Genomic DNA, 19,824 nt, shown 5'->3' with positions numbered 1-19,824 from the left:
CGACATTTGTCTAATTTAGTAAAGGTCAAGCAGCAGGGTAAAATTACCAATACAAAATAAGCATTAGTTGGTTTGTCCAACAAGGTTAACGTACATGTTATACGGTAGTCAAAAGAACAATGTTTCCATGTATTCTGAGCAGAAATAGCATAACAAGTAATACTCAAGTGAAATAACGTTAGCCAACATCATATTTGTACAACAACACTGGGATTTGTACCATAACGTTATTGATGTCCATGGATGGAATTCGTTACAATGGCCCTGTAAGGATGAATGAATGAATAAATAAATAAAGAATATGCCTATTACATAATACAGACATAATAACGTTTTCCCGTGGTGAATGTTCTCCTTTTTAATATAGATAAACAATATATACAAGCAAATTGCAGATAATAGTGATAAACTGCTAATTATTTTTAATTCATGTTTTTGTTTGAGGGACGGAAACGCTCCGTTCACTACAGTAACCAGGGTAACTAGGGGAAGTCTCGCGTGATCATCATGACTGTCGAGAGGGGCTGTGCTAGGAAAAGTGGAAAATCGAGTGCTTGCTGCGTTTGTTAAACGGCCAGTTAGTTATGTTTCGCTCGTTGCTCTCCAAATATTATAGCCAAACGTATCAAAATCGAATTTCAATTGACAGCTTGTGCTTCCCTCCTATGCGTGAGCTATAAGGCGGCCCGCTGGAGGGTTAGTGATACGGTTGTTTTTTTTCCCACTGGCTAATTTGGCTAGCCATGCTAACGCTAGCTGTTTAGCTTTGTTTACATCAAGTGCGCGCCTGTGCTCGGTTAGCTAATTGCTAACCAAACACATTTGCGGTCGTAGCAGCAGCTCGTTGTTCAGTTCTACGTCGACGAGGATGCATCGCTGCATTGAAAACCGGCTCTATGGCCAGCATTGACCACCCTGTGCTCTGTGTTACGTCCGGGTGCTGTCGCAAGCTAACGCTAACCACATAAAATGCTAACCTCACTATCGTGGTTGTGTGGTCGTTTCACCCGCGGTTAGTCCTCGGCAGCATTTGGGAATAATGTGAGTAGTTGAAACACGGGGCAGAATATCAGATACTTTAATTGTGGTTGGACAGGTCTCTTTGGTGAATAGTACAACCCGCTGACCGGTGATGCTACCTTCAGCTAGCCACTTGCCAAGCTAACGTTGTGCGCCTTTCTTGTTCCCTGTCTGTTATTGTGCTTCACGTTGAGTCGTATGTCTAAAATGACACACTGGAGTTACTGAATGTTGCACCGCTAGACCATATCTTTGTTTTGTTTTTTGACACCCTGAGACTTAACTTGATCCTTAGCTCTTTTATAGCCAGTGGCTGGATTTTTTTTTTACCAGACCGTGTTTCCTTGAGGCTGCGGAGTGCACCGCTATGAACCCGGTCAATGCAACGACTCTGTACGTGTCCGCCAGCCGGGCCGTGCTGCAGTGTGACCCGCGGCAGCCTCGCACCTTCATAGACATGTACACACTACTGCCCTTCTTCCGACAGTCCCTCGCATGCCTCGTCTGTGGTAAGCATTTGAATAATAATAGTGCGTAATAGCAACACGTCTCACCTGCTCTTATTTTGTTTTATGTTGCATTATTTCAAAATGGTCACTAATTTACTCCTGACGCTAATAAGATCGACTCTATTAAACTAAATTAATACTTTATAATCATACTATTCACATTAACTGGGGTGTCCGTGGGCGCTCGTGTGCCCGCAGCAGTTGACACGATTTGTCGTGCTGCTCACCTCCGTGGTCTCCATAGCAACCGAGGCAGAGCCCCAATCATCTGTCCTCTTGTCAAGACAGATGACTCCTCTGTTGTTGTGCCTGCTGCAGAGCCATGTGTTTCCTATTCAGGCTTTATTTACTCACCCCACTAAGCTCGTGGAATATCAACATTGGCAGAGCTTGCATTTAGAGATGTGCAGTGTTTGCAAAGTCGTGAATGACTCGATTTCTAACCTCTGATTCCCATGTAATAATGATTTGGCATTGCAATATTTACCCATAACTACAGGTTGGATGGTGCAAATGGGGCCGCAATTCATGATTATTTTCATTATTGATTAATCTGATGATCAATCAATTTAATTTTTTTGTTCCCCAAAATGATGGAAATGTCAAGTGTTTCCCTATCCTCAGAATGATGAAATTCACTAATATTTTAATCAACAAAATCAACTATCCAGTCAGCTAATGTATTATTATAAATAGTAGGCGATTCATTCAGGAATGGATCATTAATCTATTAATGATTGCAGTTTTAGATGCAAGTAGTACAAATCAGTATTACGTTAGCATTAGTTTAAGCAGGTCGGAGCCTTCCATGTTTCAGTACAAGTGGGACTTGTAAATTGAATTGAAATTAAATGTCTGTCTGTACACATTAACAGCTAAATTTTTTGTCATAGGTAAACTGCTTCAGGATCCAATTTCCCCTACACATCAAGAGTGTCAGCATTATGTCTGCTTGGGCTGCAAAGGTCAGCAGATGCAGGTCAGGCCATCGTGCAGCCGCTGCAAGGACTATACCTGCTTCCAGGAGAACAAACAGCTCTCCTTGCTAGTTCAGTGCTACAGGAAGCTGTGCCTCTATGTAACTCATTCGCCATTGCTGCCATTGGTCAGCAGCCACACAGAAGGATCTCCAGAAGTGATGGCTTTGCTCGAGGAAGTGCTCATGTCACACGAAGAGGAAATAGATACAGAGGACCCAATTCTAGCACAGGCAGATATGACTCCCTCGGCGCCTGAGTCACTCACCCCCACAGAGGCACCACCTGTTCCTGCAGAACTTTCAGCTGTACCACGGAGCTCTTCCTCTGACCCTCCCTGTTCCAATGGACCACAGGAATGCAACGGGGAGGTGTTTGAGGATCTAGATCCCTCTTCGCCTGAGCTGGAAGTATGTGAGCTGGTAGAGGAACAGCCACAGACAGGTCTATCTGTTTCCAGTACTGATTGTGGTGGTCTGGAACTGAGTCTGACCACTGGAACTTTAGCCCCTACTCCAGGCACTATGTGCTCACTCAGGGATGGGGAGTCAGGCAGCAGGGAGCTGGAGGAGGGGGAGGTGTTGCTCCTCAGTGTGGAGGAGGTGTTACAGACTTTGGATCCACTACAGCCCAGTCGAGATTCTTCGCACACATATCCAGACAGGATGCACGCTCATACACACATAGCCACGGACAGAGCACATGCTCAAATGTACATACAGCTGGATGCAGCTCATAACTACACACAGATTCAAACAGAGAGGACTAACATTGTGACAAGCCATGGTGCTCATATACACACATCCTCTTTCGATCCTCCCCCGACGTCCATGCCTTCGCCTGTCCGCCTTAACCGCAAACGATCACATTCAGAGAGTGACAGGGAAAAGGTGAATCCTCTCCCTATCACCTCCATCCTACAGGGCTCATCCTCACATTTACACACTCCAAACCCTTCTCATGCACCCCACACACAATCACCCACACCCTCATTAACAGTACCAGCACACACCTACTCGTCTCTTCCCAATGGTGGGCCTCCAAAGCCCAGCCGCCCGACACCCAACCACAGTAAAAGTGCCAGGAAGCATGTCGATCCGGGCCCTAAGAAGCTGCACGTCAAGGCCCGCAGCGGTGGTGGCTCCAAGACCAAGGACCGGAGCAAAGAGCAACGGTTGATGTCAGGCTGCCTGGTGTCTCCAGCACCTGTCAGACCTCCATACAAGAAGCCGGTGGAAAAGAAGGGCTGCAAGTGTGGCAGGGCAACACAGAATCCCTCGGTGCTTACCTGTAGGGGGCAACGCTGTCCCTGCTACTCAAACCGCAAGGTGCAGAATCTGTTGTTATTGTATGAATGAAGTTGGGTTTTTTTTAGATTTCTATTTAATCAGCACTTAAGGAATTTAATGCTAGATGTTGGTTATAATAGAAACTATTTTAATTTGGCAGTGGTAGACATTTTTTTATGGACCTGTAAGGATATTAATTTACACTTTGTGCATTGCCATACTAGGTTTGATCACTTTCAATTGGCTACTTTATAAAATGCTATATCTTGAGCATGTGATTAATGTATTCTAAAGACTGAGCGTGGGCAGATTAAGAAGAGACTAACCATTGTCTAAATTCATTTTGTTTTTGTTAATCAGTTAGAGAACAAAGTACATGTAAAGTTGTTATTAAGTTATTAAGTAACTTTTGTTGCGTTCAGAAAAGAATTAGCAGCTTTCTTGTGACACTGGTTTTATGCAAATGGATTCATTCCCTTATCTTATTGTCTGTCTGTCTTAGGCATGCTTGGATTGTATCTGTCGAGGTTGCCAGAACTCTTACATGGCCAACGGCGAGAAGAAGCTCGAGGCCTTCGCAGTGCCGGAGAAAGCCTTGGAACAGACGCGGCTCACGCTCGGCATCAACCTCACCAGCATCACGGCGGCTGCTGCTCTCCGCAACCCGGCAACCACCAGCATTCGTGCAAACACCCTCCTCAACGTCGCCACAGCAACGGGAACCCCCGTGACCACCGCCTTCCTGTCCCCGAGTCCCCCACAAGAGCCCAATTACGAGGACAGCCTGGAGCTGCTGATTGGATGAGAGGCTGGGACTCCAAAAAAAACAAACTAACAAACACACAGCTCGGTGCTGATTGAATGTGACAGCTGTTCATTGCGTCTGTCAGACAACCTGTACCTTCCGCCCTCCACCGGGGAGGAAGTCTAAGGCAGCTATAGGTCTGTCCTGTCCTGTAACCTGCTCTTCTTCTGTGTTGGAAAATACTGAGTACTAAGACTAGCATGGGTGTGCCAAAGCCTCCTGTATTGTGCCTGTGTGCCCGTGTGTATTGTTGCCTGTCTGTAGTTTAAACACTTATACTCGGTTACACAGCTGTTTTGTACTTCAGAGGTGCTTTTTGTTTATATATCACATACATACTGTAAGAGGCAATAGGAACCCATACCAGGTCTTGTGTTTTCTGTATGTGTGCGTGCATGTGTGTCTGAGTGAGTGAGTGTGTGTGTGTGTGCATATTGACAACAATACTCTCCGTCATCATATCTCAGTTACTTGACACAGCATTTTCCATGTTTCCGTATTAGTCCCATGTATGTTTAAGAAGTGCATCCGTTGGTATCAGGACAGCCCTTATTAACCCTCGACCATGTATGTGTTCTCACCTTAATTGTGAACGACTCTTGTGACTATTGTGAACCGTTCACATAAGACTTGTATGCCTTCTCTATCTCATTTACAATCCAAGTACTGTTGGCTGTTCATGATTTATGTCTTAACGGACTTGACTGATGCGGGCATTGTACAGGCAGCAGGACGATGTCCGAGCACTTGGCTGACTCCGCGGTTCCCCCTCTGTATGTCAGTTAAGCTGTTTTCAGACATGAACTCCACAAAATGTCCGGGGAAACTGGGGCTGGACATTTTCCGGAGTTTTGGGGGGGATTGGGGGGTGGGGGTCACATGTGAAGAACGCAGCAGGAGATTCGTAAACCGCACGAGGCGAGACGTTTCTCGGGTCGAGCGTGCAGAATTTCAATAAATGTCCTGCTGTGTTTTCACGTGGCCTCACTCGGGACGTTTTTCAGAAAATGAACAGGGGGTACAAGTAGCAGGGAAAAAAATGTCCAGAGCGACATTTGCGTTGCCACGAGCGACCCCCTCCGGACGGTTTCAGGGAAATGTCTGAAAGCACCTTATGTGTATGTGTGTATGTGACGTGCATGTATATGTACTCCTGCTGATGTTTGATGTAATGTCAGCGGGCGGGCGAGTGATAAAACTGCAAGCACTTAAGTCTAAGTGATCGGCAAGAATGACGACTGAAACCTTTCGTGGTTACCATAGCAATAGGAACACCAACCAGGAGCCTCCCAGCTCTTGTGCACACACACACACACACACACAGTTGTTTACCATTATTAGACTATAACTAGAACAATTGAAACTGTTATCTTTTGATTATGGGATCGTACACAACTGTGTGGTTAGATAAACTAAAGCCATAGGTTGTCATTAACGAGACGAGAAACCCTCTGCATTTACATCATAGTGCCCTGACTGATTAGAGCCTGTTTTTGATACCAAGTGTTAGAGATTTGGTAGCACTCTCTTTTGTTTCTGTGTGCGTGTTTTGGTTCAAGCACCTTGAGTCCCTCCTATAACCCACAAGGCCGTGTGTGTCGTCCGTGTTTGTGTTTACCGTCTCAGCTGTTCCTACCACATGTTTTTCAGTTCAGTCATGGTGACCAAAAAGACTGAAGGAGGAGAGAGAGAGAGGACTCAGGCAGACCAAACAAACGCCTAGGTTCTCTGCTCACAGTACAGGAAGTAGCAGGTGGATTACAGTATGATCTATCTTCCTACCTTTGACTGTGTTTGTGTGTGTGTATATGTTTCAAAATGTGTTTCTTTTGGGCATTACTTGAACACTGATTAGTTTTTTGTTTTGTTTTTTTTAACGTAAAAACTCTTATTTGAGGAGTGACTCTTATTATTACTGAAACATTCACTGCCATAATATGGAAACATGTAATACAACATGGATTAAATGATAGTTTTTTACTTTTTCAGTTTTGTGTCTTCATTGTGTGAACATCGGGAGTCTGAATTGGCTGCAGAGCGAGGCTCACTATCACTCACGTCAAACCACAACTGTCAACACAGGAGGAGATGCAGATCTGGTGGCGGACGTTGACAGACGTTTGTTTATTATTATTTATTGTACAAGATAAGAAGGTGGAAAGTATTCACATAAATAAAAGAGTTATTGTTCATCTGACAATAACAGGTTTCAAACATAAAAGACAAAACTGGTGGTTGCACTTAATGATTCAATCAGGAAATTGAATCATAAAGACACCAAAATGATTCGGTTTTTAATGATTTCTTTGTTACATGGAGCAAAGAAACCAGAAAATATTCACATTTAAGAAGCTAAAACAATCAGAAGTCTTGTTTTAATCATGAAAAAAGCTTCAAGAAATTAATCGATGCTCAAAATAGCTGACGATTAATTAAGTAATCGACTAATAATCGAGTAACTGTTTCAGCTCTAATTCATTCAAAGACATTGCACAAAGTGGAAATTCAAACAGTTCAAGCAAACTAAGCTTCGTTATTCATAATGATTAAGTGATGTCTTTTATATCTTTTATTTTGAAAAACAATATACCAACTCTGTGTCATGTTTAGCCAACACTTGCTGCCATTTCCCCCGAAACGACGACTATTACTGTTCCCACATGAGCGAGCACGACATTTAATCTGCAATCGTTTGAACTCGTCCAAACGCCCTGTCCTCTCAACGCACCACATGATCAGCGTTGGCGCTGTCATGCAGTTGCACTTTGTCATGCAGGAAGTGATATCCTGTGTGAGCTTGGATTCCCTGCTGCAGTAAACACACACCAAATGGCTCTGCTTCCTTGTCATATTGGCGCCAGCTGCTCATGTTACCAAGCAAACCCCTGACATTGGGTTTTTTTTAACTTCTGTCCATTTCTCACTTCCTTCGTCTTTCTCTTTAGCCAACCAGGAAGGCCCCGAAGTAACTTGCCCTGCCGTCCGTCTCCATGGCGCTTGCATTGCTGACCGTGATGAAGAGGCGGTCAGCGGGTTGTAGGAAGGCGGTGCCGGCCTGGTGTAGGGAGAAGAGACCCGGCTCCTGACCGCGAGGCCAGCAGGCGCTCCGTGATGATTTCATCAGCAGGATGGGCACCGTGTAGGAACTCATCTGTGGTCCACAACATGGAAACAGTGGCGTTAGATTAACAAGAACTGTCTGATGGCATCTGAGATGAAGTGTTTTCTTTTTTAAAGCAACCAAACAAAACTTTATCATAAAGGTCCAGTGTGTGACAGGGACGGGAAACGGTATCGGCCAGTATCGGTATCCAAAAATCTTATTTATCACATGCTTCACTCTGCACACACTGTACAAATGTAAGTTAAAAATCCGCAAAAGCATTTTAGCCGAGTCATGTGTGGGCTGTTCATTTCCTCTTTTTGGGGAGAACAATATTTGTCCCACAGCTGAAGAACTGTGTCTTTGAAATGACCCGGCACAAACAGCTTCATGCGTTCATAAATGGTCTGAAATGACTGCATCAGGCTAATATCGGTATCCCTAGATCCTCCAGTCTGTCAAATCATCCTTTCTGGTATGTAAAGGCCACCGTAGTTCCCTAACAAGTATGGAAAAGGGAGGCGTGAGTGCCCTGTTTGTTAGAAGTCACTCATTTTTATACACGCTATACTCTAACGTAAGTTTAGTGACCAGGTGGAAAGTCAGTCCGTTCTTGAACGCAACCCCTCTGAGTTCACTCACTCGCTTGCTCCTCCTCCTCCTCTCCTGATTAACACACCTGGTGTGGTGTTGTTCCTGCCCTGTCCATGTGTTTCCTCCCTCAGACTGCAGAGGTATGTACTTTACGCAGCCTCTTACTTTGTTTGCTTTAGGAAGAAGTTGCATTGTGATTTGATTGCAAAGTGTGGGTGCTGTTTGAGTTTCACTGCCAAGGTATTCCACCGAGACTTCCTGTTATTTCATCCATGTCATACCATAGTGGTTCTTAGACAATGCTTTCTTGGACCTGTTTTTTTTTTTTTTTACTGTAAGGCATTTTAAACAATATGGAGGAAGCGTATTTGTTGTTCCTCCATATTTTTCTTCATTTGTGATGAGGCTGGTGTAGCAGTTTGTTGGGCAGAATCTGAATAAGGAACGATAGCTGTAGTGAAAACACTGGGATGCACGGTGACACAGGTTCTCCGAGGTGAAGAACATCACAAATAAATGTCCGAACCTTTTTGTAGATGTACTGGACAAGCAGTGCGCCCTCTTCCTCCTTTGTCTCCCCCGTCTCCTCCTTTGTCTCCGCCTCGGTGTCCCCCGTGGAGGGAATTTTGAAGTAGGTCTGTGCATAGATGTAATAGAGGCCTGCTGTGGGCACCAAGAGCTCTCCCCCTCTCAGCTCCATGTTTTGCAGAAAGGACAGTCCCCTCTGGCCCTCCCACGCTCTGATGCGCTCCCCCAGAAACCCCCTGCTGCTCCACGTGCCTGCAACACAAACACAAGAACACAAACCCCGCACAAGCTTTAGAGCCATCCACACTATGATGATGCAAGATCGCTTGAGATTGCGGGAGTTTGAGATGAGAAGCAAATGTGAAAGAGGTGGCGGGTGAATAACGCTCACAGATGTGCCCACACACCAGCAGCAGCAGCAGCCAAACAACTAATGGACTGTCATGAAATCAGCTTTGTACTGGTGTCAAATGTTGTGTTTTCTTCTTATTATGAAGGGACGTGACAACAGCCACATGTTTGAGAAAGCAGTGACAGATGAGCTCTGTCCGTGAGGATTAGAGATAGAAGACAGAAATACAATCCTTAACATTCAAAATCCTTCACACAGACGTTGAAATTGCGTCACATAGATGACATTGAGCAATGAAACAGCTCTTTATCGCTTTAGAGTCGAGTAACAATGCTGCCCTGCTGGTCTGTGGTCAATATCATGTAACACTGACGTTTGTTCTGCTGCCATAAACTTCTTCTCCTGTGTCTCTCTCGCTCCCTCTATAATGTCCACCAGTCAAACATGAACATTTGTTAAAGTTGTAAATGTTTTAATACGTGCAGATTGATTGATCTTAATTGATAATCTGGCATATTTACACGACATATAAAAGTTCATCCATGTGCAGTTGGCACCCTGGGTCTGTACTTAAAGGAATACTTTACTGAATTGTATTTAGCTTTGAATTAGTAGAATAGGTGTAGTAGTTTTGAAAAATTGTGCTTCCCAACCTCAGTTTCCCCTGAGTTGAGAAATATCTTCATTCTTTTCTTTGCTACGTGCCCACCAGTGACGCTTGGTCCTGTTAGCGTAACTGTTAGCAAAGATGGCGGACACTGTTTACATTAGAAATATCTTCATTCTTTTCCTTGTTACGTGCCCACCAGTGACGCTTGGTCCTGTTAGCGTAACTGTTAGCAAAGATGGCGGACACTGTTTACATTCTGGGAATGAGGTCCCGCCCCCTACGAGTGGGTCTAAAAAGTAAACACTGTCTGCCATCTTTGCTAACAGTTACGCTAACAGGACCAAGTGTCACTGGTGGGCACGTAACAAAGAAAAGAATGAAGATATTTCTAATGTAAACAGTGTCCAACTGAGGCTGGGAAGCACAATTTTTCAAAAATACTACACCTGTTCTAGTAATACAAAACTAAATGCAAATCGGTGAAGCATACCATAGGCTCTATATTATATTTAAAATAGATTTGAACCAGGCTCGGGTCTGTGCCGCAGGTGAACCAATGGTAAATTTGTCGTGGGAATAATACACAACTCCTTATATGGACATCCTGGGTGTGTGTGCGTGTTTATAGGTCACATATTCAGGCTTTAAAAATGTTGTTGTTGAGTCAAAGTTATGATTCATTTTATGTCACATTTTCTGTAGTGATATAAAGCAGCAGTAATTGTGCAGAAGTCACAAATTAGACAGGTTTTTTTTTTTTTGCCAAGTGAACTTTGTGAATTGTGACGTACAGTATTTTCTAAATTTTACGTTTAAACACAGTAATGGGGAAAAAAAAGCAGCCGAAATGCTCTGTGTTCTAAGGGTAAAAGAGGGCAGGATTGCAGTGGAGTCACTGCAGGGCGTCAGGTGTGACTGTGTGGAAGTGACCTTGAGTCAGGGAGGTCAGGAGGTCAGGAGGTCATGGTGGTTTAAGTAGCAGCACCATTTAGCAAAATGAACCGGCGCTCCACATTTAGCTCCAGTAAGACTCCAGTATAACAGCAACATCAGACAGACGTCTACTTCAGAGTTAAAACACATAGAACTAACAAAGCACTAAACGTTTTAATCATTTTAATTAATGATTTCCTCAGCAGGGAGGGGTCTGTACCCCCTTCTAGTCACAGTTATCTCTGTTTATTTTATTGTTCACCATATTTTTTTTCTGTAATTGTATAAAGATTAAATCAGTGGTCAACAATTGGTGGCCTGTGGGCCAAATGTGGCCCGTCAGCATCACAGAAAAATTTAACTGATTCAAATGGATTCTGTTGGTAGAATTGACGGTTTAAAAATAAAAATAAAAACGATGCTGTTTGGGGGAGTAAATGTCTGTAAAATAACCATTATCGTATGTTTGTTCTCAAAGTAGAAGCAGTAATTCTTAACATTGAAATGATGCACAGTAAATATTAACAGTACGAGTACGTGTCTCACTTCGTAACGAGCTGCTGATCAAAGACAACGTCCACGTTATTGTTAGTTTAAGGCAGCAAACGTAAGCAAAGAGGGGCATTGAAGAGTTGCCCCCTGGTGGTGCAGGGTTGACATTGTTGGGCAGGTGCATGGGTTTTGTTGTTTTTTTTTTGAAAGAAAAAGAGAAAATCCATTCTTAACAATCTTCTCTGTGTCTCTATCATCTGGGATGCACATGAGAGTGTGTGTGTGTTTGAATTTATTACCTCTTTAGGACTTTTTCCAGCATTGACACAGACCTTTTCAGGACCTGGACCTGTCGAGTTAAGTTTAGGGCTAAGGTTTTGGGTTTGTCTTGAACTGGTTATGGTTAACGCTTTGTTTAAGCTGTCCAAATAGCTGTGAACCTGGCATGAACACTGACCTTGTCAGAACATGTAGTCCTCATGGAGAGACCAACACCTGGTCCTAATGAGGCAGACCCTTAACCACAATCCTTTGCTTTACCTGTCCGGTTAATGCATTAAAACCATGTTAAACCCCCACGGTCCTCATGCCAGAGACAGAGGACAGGAGAGACATGAATGAAGACATGACTCACGCAGAGGAAAACTCCTGGGACGCTCCAGGTCACGCAGAAGCAGCTGCAACATCTGCAGGTCCTGACAGACTTGTAGGCAGGCAGGTATTATTGGATGTGAAAGCCGCCTGGGAAGCCTTGCAGCACATTCCTCACCTCTGGCACCGGAGACGTGCAGGTGAAGACACACAAGGCCTCGCTTCAATCTGCGTCTGTACGCAACACGCCTACTGACATGTGGCCCACGCTGGTTGTCTCACAGTCTTTTTTTTTTATTTTAACGACAACAGACCGCAGATCATTATCATGATTATTATTATTTTTTAAATGTGTGGGCCGCAGGCCAAAAGGAAACATCTTGTTGTAATCCCATGATTCTTTTATTGTGTCTTTTTAGCTTCGTTTAAAACAATCAGAGGATTCGAACAATCAGAGGGCTTATTTTCTGCCTTCAGTGGACACGTCGCTCTGCCTTTACACCTATGCTGCACACATGATATCTGTACCAGCAGGGCAGCATTGTTACGTGAAGGATGCTAAAGAGGAATAGACAATCTGATGGAATTTTTTTGGAATTTTCCTGAGCAAAAAGTGCTGAAAATGATTTGAAGATTTAATTAGTGAAATTTGAAAATATGTCACAGTTCAAAGTTCACTTGGCTCGTTTTGAATTAACAAAAATTTAAAAAAAAAAGTGTAATTTGTGACTTCTGCACAATTATTGCTACTGTATTTCACTACTAAAAATGCGATATAAAGTGAATCAGCAACACAGAAGGAGACGGAAAAACAAATTTTTTAAAGCCTGAATATGCGACCTACAAACACACACACACACACACAGGATGTCCATATAAGGAGTTGTGTATTATTCCCACGGCAAATTACAATGAGTGCACCTGTGTCACTAATCCGTGCCGCGCTAGCACTAAGAGTTAAGGAACACTTGCCTCCATAAAGAGCAGCATAAATAGTTTTGACTCACTTTCTGCTATAGGAGACTTTGTGGCGGAAACCCCGGTCACATGGGCAGCGACTTTAGAAAGCGGCGCCCCGGGGCTCAGGATGGGCCGCACTCCCGTCAGCTTATCTGTGAAAACACGAGCAGACGACGACGAAGATGTTTTCAGTTGAGAACGTCTACCACTGAAGTCCCATTAGCTGTAATTGACCGTGAAACGAGGCGCTGTTCTTACTTCTCATCTCCTTCTGGAGTCTCTCAGCCATCGTCTGAAAGAAAGACACAAAGAGAGAATCAGGGGGGCATAAAGGAAGGTGTGGGGGGGGGTTTATATATCTTATCTCGCCTCATCCTCTCCTCTGCAGATTTTATGACATGCAGGAATCTTTCAAATGGGAGCAATCCGCCGTCTCACCCCACAAATCATCCACTTCTCACCCAGTGTTCCCATTTGGCCGTGTCAGTGTTGTTATTATTATGTCCAGACGTGTTTGAGTAATTGAGTATGAAGGAAAAAGATCCCGAGTGTGTTACAACATCGTGGGGGAGGACGGAGCATCCCTGGTTACCACCGGTGTCTTTTTAAGACACAGAAACAAACCTCGCAACCACATCTGGCTTTGTTTTCACTCATTTTGCACATAATATGAAGACGGGGGGGGAGAAAAGGGAGGATTAAACAGAAAATGATTGGAAACCTTCTCTATGTGGTAGTGGAGCTGTTGGGTGACTTGCCAGCAGGGGTTCTTTTTGTCCTCGGCCGCCGACCTTTCCAGCTGGGACTGCTGGTCTGTGTTGATCAGACAGGACACGCTGCTCCTGGAGAAACTCTCCTGCATCTGGTGACGAGAAAAGGATGCAAAAAAGATCTTATAATCATTCTCTTGGTTGAACAGTAGTATTTGTATTTGTTAATGTGCAGGTACAGTCACTTTTTTTCCAGTTCTCATGTCCTCAGAGCTCAGGATGAAATCCCTCCGCTTTGTTTTGTAGCAGCGTTCACAGATTTCCACACATGTCTGAAAATGTTTCATGTCGCTGAAAGGTCTCGCAAAACCACTCCATCCTAACCTAACGTTTCCTCCAATTGTTTTTCCTCCTGTCTGCTCGCCCACCACTCTCTCCTCATTGTAGAACTTTAGCCGTAATAGTTCCACCGTGAAGTGAGCCAGTCTTGTATAAAGTACTTAGTAAGTAAAAGTCTTAAAGTACATGACATTTACTGTACTTGAGTATTAAAAGTCATTTGTTTTAGAAGTAAAAGTGAAGAGTTAGAGTAGGGTTGAGCCAAGGTTGTTGGTTCAATTCCGGCTCTGCAAGTCCACATGTGTCCTTGAGCAAGACACTTAACCCCACGTTGCAGTGTGTGAATGTCAATGAAAGATCAAGACAAATAAAGCTCTATAAATACAGACCATAATACCAACTCTTCTGCTTCTGACTTTATTTGGTCGTGACGAGTAACAAAGACAGTTGGAGGAAATGTGGTGGAGTAAAAGTTGCTAGAAACATAAATAAAGTAAAGTACTTAAGTACAGTAACAAAGTATTTGTACTTTGCTACATTGCAGCACTGGAAATGAGCAAAAAACTGCTCACTGCGAGGTTTAAATAACAGCCGAATAAAAACATGATTTACTGTCTTTATAGAGAACAGAGTGGGTCTGAACTCTAAGTATGTGATGTTGTTATTTCAGGGCAGATCATATCTGACAAGGTCTTAAACCGAGCGTTAAAAATAGTTTCCGTGGCACCACTTGCACAAACGATCCTCTTCTTAAACATGAGTGTGTGACGAGGTAATGTCCTCATTCAGATGTGTCATCGTTGGACAGTTGCACACACACACACACACACACACTGTCACTCTGTGAGGCTGAAGACAAACGCGTCACTTACTGTGTTCAGGACTTTGTTGAAGTAGATGAAACTGATGGCGACGGCGATGGTCTGGAGCAGGACTGCTGCGAGTATGATGAGCCCCAGACACTGGAGAGAAATGGAAATGGCCATGTCACAGCATGGGGGGGGGGGAGAGGAGAGAGAGAAGCAACCAAATATGTCCAGAAGAGACACAGAGAGACGGAGAGAGACACACAGAGAGAGCAGAGGGAGAAAATGCTTCCAGCAGGCAGGACAAGTCAGATCAAGCTCTGCTGCATTTCAGAGAGAGAGAGAAACTGAGAGGGACAGAGAGAGAGAGAGAGAGAGGGAGGCCGGAAAAAAGAGCAACAATTTGTAGGTGGAGCAGAGAGGGAGGTATGAAGGATTACAGCAGCCTCAAGATGTCACTGTTATTAGACTGAAATGAGCAGCGATGCTGTAAATGCAGCTTCAGGTGCTTCAAACTTCACCTTCATCACAACAACTAATCAGCTTTATAATCAGCTTTAATAATCTCACTAACAACGGTCACTTTATGCCACTTTGCCCTGTGGTTGTGGCTTATTTTGAACAGGTGGGTTTGAGAGGAAGAGAGCCTGAAAGCTCTGCTCCTCATGGTGGACGAGGTTCTGAGGAAGCGGGAGGAGGTTGAGAAGTCGAGGTTGTGGATGGCCTTGAAGGCATGCACGAGGATTTTTGAATTTCATTCTGAAATCGACCGTTGTTGAAGGATGGGGGTGATGTAGTGGAATGAGGGTGTTCTGTTGATGATGCAGTTCTGGACCAGTTTAAGTTTTATGGAGGGATTTGTGAGGGAGACCAGAGAGGAGAGAGATACAGTATTCAAGAGATGCAGGAGGTTTACGCAAAAAAAAAAAGGTTAATTCCATGTTTTTATTCCATCTTAATTTTTTTTTTTTTGCACATTGCACTGATTTTTTATTTTGTAGGCCTCACCTGATCAGCAGATGCAGTCTTCGATGTTTAGATTTCCAGTCTTTCCCGTCGGCAGTCGCTGTTCGCTCAACAATATTTCACGTGATAGTATCGTGGAATAAAACCGGCCTTCGTTAAAGAGACAGCGGAGCATATTTGACTTGATAGAAAACACGTGTCGAGAGTCTGTGAAAATGTGAAACCCAAAAGCCAGTTGATGGCGTCTGCTGAGGAGGAAGCAGGTTTATGTCCACTGTAGTAAAACACAAGCATGACCCTCTTCTTTTATTGGGTTAAATGTTTCAGGCTTTGAAAACTGTGAACTCCTCTCTGCAGTTCAAAGTAAGCTTTGTGTCACTCACGTCCCACTTTCTCAACATCAGCCACTTCAGTGCGTCTCGAGAGGCTTTTATGACTTCCTGTCTCCAAATGTGAAGCCACTGAAGACCGTAAGATAACAGTGAGGACTTAGTGTGGAGCATAACAACACTGATTGGTAGATTTAGGGTCCGAGCAGCACAAGGTGCGTACGAAGCCTGTTGAAAGTTAAGGTTATTATTCTTTTGGAAAGTTGGAAGTGGGAGGGGCTAAAAACGGAGGCAAAAAAACCTTCTATCGGGTCATCTGGTGTCGCGTTAAACGTACATGAACGAAACTTGGTACACGCGTTCATTAGGTTGCAACGGTCAAGAAAGTCAATGACGACTTTGTCGTGAATCCTACAGGGAGTGCGATCACCTTCAATTATGCTTTTACCTGTATTTTTTTCCCCTCTAAATTCAGCTTATAAATAGAACAATTTTGTCCTCACAACCAGTAAACAATCTTTTTATTTGTTGAACAGATGATGAAGTGAATGTACGAGGAATCTACGGAAAGCAAGAAGGACATCAGAATACTTTTGCTTTTGTTCATCAAAACAGTTTTTTCCTGTTGACTTAAGTAAACTTAACTGGGCTGTTTTCTGTTTGCTCCATGTGTGTGGAATGACCGAGAATCAACAGGTGATTCCTTCTATGAGGGTGAAAAAAATAATAACTCTACCACAAGTGGGAAGAGATGAATCAGATAAGCACAACAAACTATTGTGATTTTATCATTTCCGCTTACAGAGTTAACTCCACACACATGATCTCTCTCTGTCTCTCTCTGTGTGTGTCTGCTTGCCATGGGATTGAAGACAGGCATCTCTCTCAGGGTGTCATCTTCCCTGCCTGAGGCCAGACAGTTTCATCGTATCACTCACCCTCTCCCGTCCTGTTCTCTCCTGTTCTACGAGCCTGGGAATTCATTCACTTCAGGGGAATTTCAGAAACCTCGTGTCACTCCAATCTTCCGCAACGTTGAGATTTTAATCAGCCAGTGCATTTTCAGAGGAACATTGTTAACATTGTTGCGTGTTGTGGGTACGAGCGACTCGAGGTCGTGGCTGTTTTGGGAGGGTTCGTGCACACCCGCGAGCTGTGAACTCCCGCTCCGCCCCTCACTTCCTCACACTGACAATGGAGCAGGGGTTAAAGGTGAGGGAATGAAAGTACAGGAATCACTCAAGGTTAAGTTTGTGCAGATTGAATGGCTCCCCTGCGACAAATACCTCTCAGTAACTGCGCTGCAGCGCTAACAATAGTGGCTGATTTGGCATTAATCACAGAAACATTCTCCCAGATCACTTCACAATCGCAGGAAAGAGGGAAAAAAGACATTTTTCTTCTTAGTTACAGGTGCTGAGGTTAGCGGAACAGTGTCCGTCGCGGCTAACTAGAGCCGCTAATGTTGCTAAAGGTCATGTGACGTCTGCTGTGTCAGCTAATGTTGGCTGCACTCTCTGCACACAGTCTTGTATGAAGTGACTTAAAGTGATAATTGGGTAAAAGTACAAGTATGTTACCAGAAAATGACTTTGCTAGAAGTTGAAGTCACTTTTTTTTATAATATTACTTAAGTAAAAGTCTTAAAGTATATGAAATTAATGTACTTAAGTATTTAAAAGTAATTTTCTGATATAAAATGTACTTAAGTTTTAGAAGTAGAAGTAATGAAAAAAAAGTTAGAAACTTATCCCCATGTTGCAGCGTGTGAATGAGTGTATGAAAGACGTGTGAGTGGGTAAAAACTAGAAAAGCTCTATATAAATACAGACCATAATACCAACTCTTCTTCTTCTTCTTTTGGTTTTATTTGGTAGTAACGAGTAACAAACACTGTTAAGAGGAAATAGTGGAGTAAATGTAAAAGTTGCTTATATTGAATATAAATGACAAAGTAGTAAGTACAGATATGTGAATTATCTATTTAAGTACAGTAACAAAGTATTTGAACCAACTTTTGGTCCACATGACGTGACTTTTTGATCTTTTTATTTGTTGAACAGGCGAAGATGAAAATAATGTACGCGAAATCTACGGAAACCAAGAGCGGCCACTATCTCCAGTCAGCAGACGGTCCGTAAATAAAGAGGTAACACATTTATTTATCTTGTTATTGTGAGAAAACAAACTAATTTATCTTGTTATATGATTTGTTATTCTGTGAGCTCGAGATAACGGACTGATAAGGTGTAGTCGCAAACATGACGGCCAGCGACTTCTGTGCTGATCACTCTTATTTTCACTGTGCGTGTTATAATTGTTGTTCACACTGTAAATTTGCCATTGGAATAATACACAGCTCCTTATATGGACATGCTGGGCGTGTGTGTGTGATTATATGTCGCATATTCAGGCTTTAAAAAATATCCTAAAGTTGTTCTACACTGAATTAAAATGCAACGCATTTCCCAACTCTATATGAGAACGGGCAACAGGAAAGCATTAAAGAAGTGATGTGTCTCTGGCAACGAGAGCACTCTCCCCCCCCGGACTGAAGCAATGGCTTGAATAATACCCAAAACTCATAAAGTGGATGAAAAGGATGGATCACGCTCCAGTCACCTTCCCCTGCCTCCCACTCCTCTCTCCTCTCTCCTCTCCCCCAAGGCGTCTCCTCCCAGCGTTCCTCTCCGTTAAGTCATGGAATCTCCCTAAATTACCGCCCGAGTGCTACAGCTGCTCATTGTCTCCTTTTTATTAAACAAAGAAAATGCTACGACAGCACAATGCACACGAGCTGTTGCCAGCGTCGCGGCGTGTCACTGGAAGGGTGTTTTCCCTTTACACACTACTACAGTGTGTGAATGTGGGGGACATGTTCATTGTCCTCCTTATATAACATGCTCGCAACATGTTTCTCCCCTTTAACTGCAGGAGAGCACTGAAATAGTCTACTCAAGTAAAAGTACCACTATTTTGATAAGATTTTAGTACAAGTAAGTACAAGTAAAAGTTAGGCTCTGAAAATGTACTCAACTTAAAGTAAAAAAAGTAGCTTGTTTAAAAGTAGAGTAAAAGTTACTTTTATAACAAGATTCTTTCTTATGTCGTGCAAAAAGGACAAGGGGACACAAATCTCACATTAATTGTTTTTAATTAAATGCAAACCTTTACAAATTAAAGTGCTGACAAAATAAAACATGTAAGCACATAATGTATCAGTCAAAATGGGTCAAAGGTCATGAATAATTTAACCGTCTCACTCACTCAGGGACACTAATTAACCCCAATTCACCTGTCCTCATCGTTTACCTGTCTGTCCTCATCATTCACCTGTCCTCATTCACCTTTACCTGTCCTCATAATTCACCTGTCCACATCATTCCCCTGTACTCATTTACTTTCACCTGTCCTCATCATTCACCTGTCATCGTTCACCTGTCCTCATCATTCATTTGTCCTCGTTTACCTTTACCTGTCCTCATAATTCCCCTATCCTCATCATTCATCTGTCCTCATTCACCTGTCCACCTCATTCACCTGTCCTCATCATTCACCTGTCCTCATTTACCTTTAAATGAGGACAGTATGAGGACAAATGAAATACACATTTAAAAAAATTTACTTTAAAAAATAAAAGTACACAAAAAAAATTACAGTAATGTGAGTAAATGTAATTCATTACTTTCCACCTCTGGTTAAATGTAAGTATTGCTGTTATAGTGTCACATACTGTAGAGGCTTTACACTGCTGTTAAACCACTAGAAGGCGCTGTTGTATTGATTATTGTTGCTGCTGCTGCTGCTGCTGCTGGTGCTGCTGCTGTGTAGTGACCCAGGAATGCACTCTACTCTCCTGAGGCCCCTGAGGAGAGAGAGAGGGAACATGTCTGAACATGAGAATAACTGAG

The 19,824-nt window shown here is 43.3% G+C and overlaps 2 protein-coding genes across 3 annotated transcripts; one reads left to right on the top strand and one right to left on the bottom strand.

The window, feature by feature from the left end:
- Positions 1-499: 499 nt before the first annotated feature.
- msl2a (MSL complex subunit 2a) lies at positions 500-6,588 on the top strand. Of its 2 annotated transcripts, XM_058616030.1 has the most exons (4): positions 500-1,041; positions 1,354-1,529; positions 2,423-3,834; positions 4,298-6,588. In XM_058616030.1, exons 2-4 carry the CDS (start codon positions 1,388-1,390, stop codon positions 4,598-4,600), a joined length of 1,857 nt encoding a protein of 618 aa, XP_058472013.1. In that variant the 5' UTR covers positions 500-1,041; positions 1,354-1,387; the 3' UTR covers positions 4,601-6,588. The 2 variants fall into 2 exon arrangements, with proteins under 2 accessions (XP_058472013.1, XP_058472012.1); XM_058616029.1 differs by having other exon boundaries at positions 500-1,529.
- Positions 6,589-6,695: 107 nt separating this feature from the next.
- Positions 6,696-14,998, bottom strand: LOC131445147 (tumor necrosis factor ligand superfamily member 10-like). The gene is made up of 6 exons (XM_058616032.1): positions 14,685-14,998; positions 13,485-13,625; positions 13,022-13,055; positions 12,811-12,915; positions 8,824-9,077; positions 6,696-7,751 (listed from the first exon to the last, which is right to left on the bottom strand). The coding sequence occupies exons 1-6, from the start codon at positions 14,796-14,798 to the stop codon at positions 7,542-7,544; spliced, it is 858 nt and encodes a 285-aa protein (XP_058472015.1). The 5' UTR covers positions 14,799-14,998; the 3' UTR covers positions 6,696-7,541.
- Positions 14,999-19,824: the final 4,826 nt, after the last annotated feature.

This window comes from Solea solea, chromosome 18, assembly GCF_958295425.1.
Source record: "Solea solea chromosome 18, fSolSol10.1, whole genome shotgun sequence".
Classification (NCBI taxonomy): domain Eukaryota; kingdom Metazoa; phylum Chordata; class Actinopteri; order Pleuronectiformes; family Soleidae; genus Solea; species Solea solea.
The sequence above is the reverse complement of the archived record's forward strand: the minus strand, read 5'-3'. Positions and strand labels throughout refer to the sequence as shown.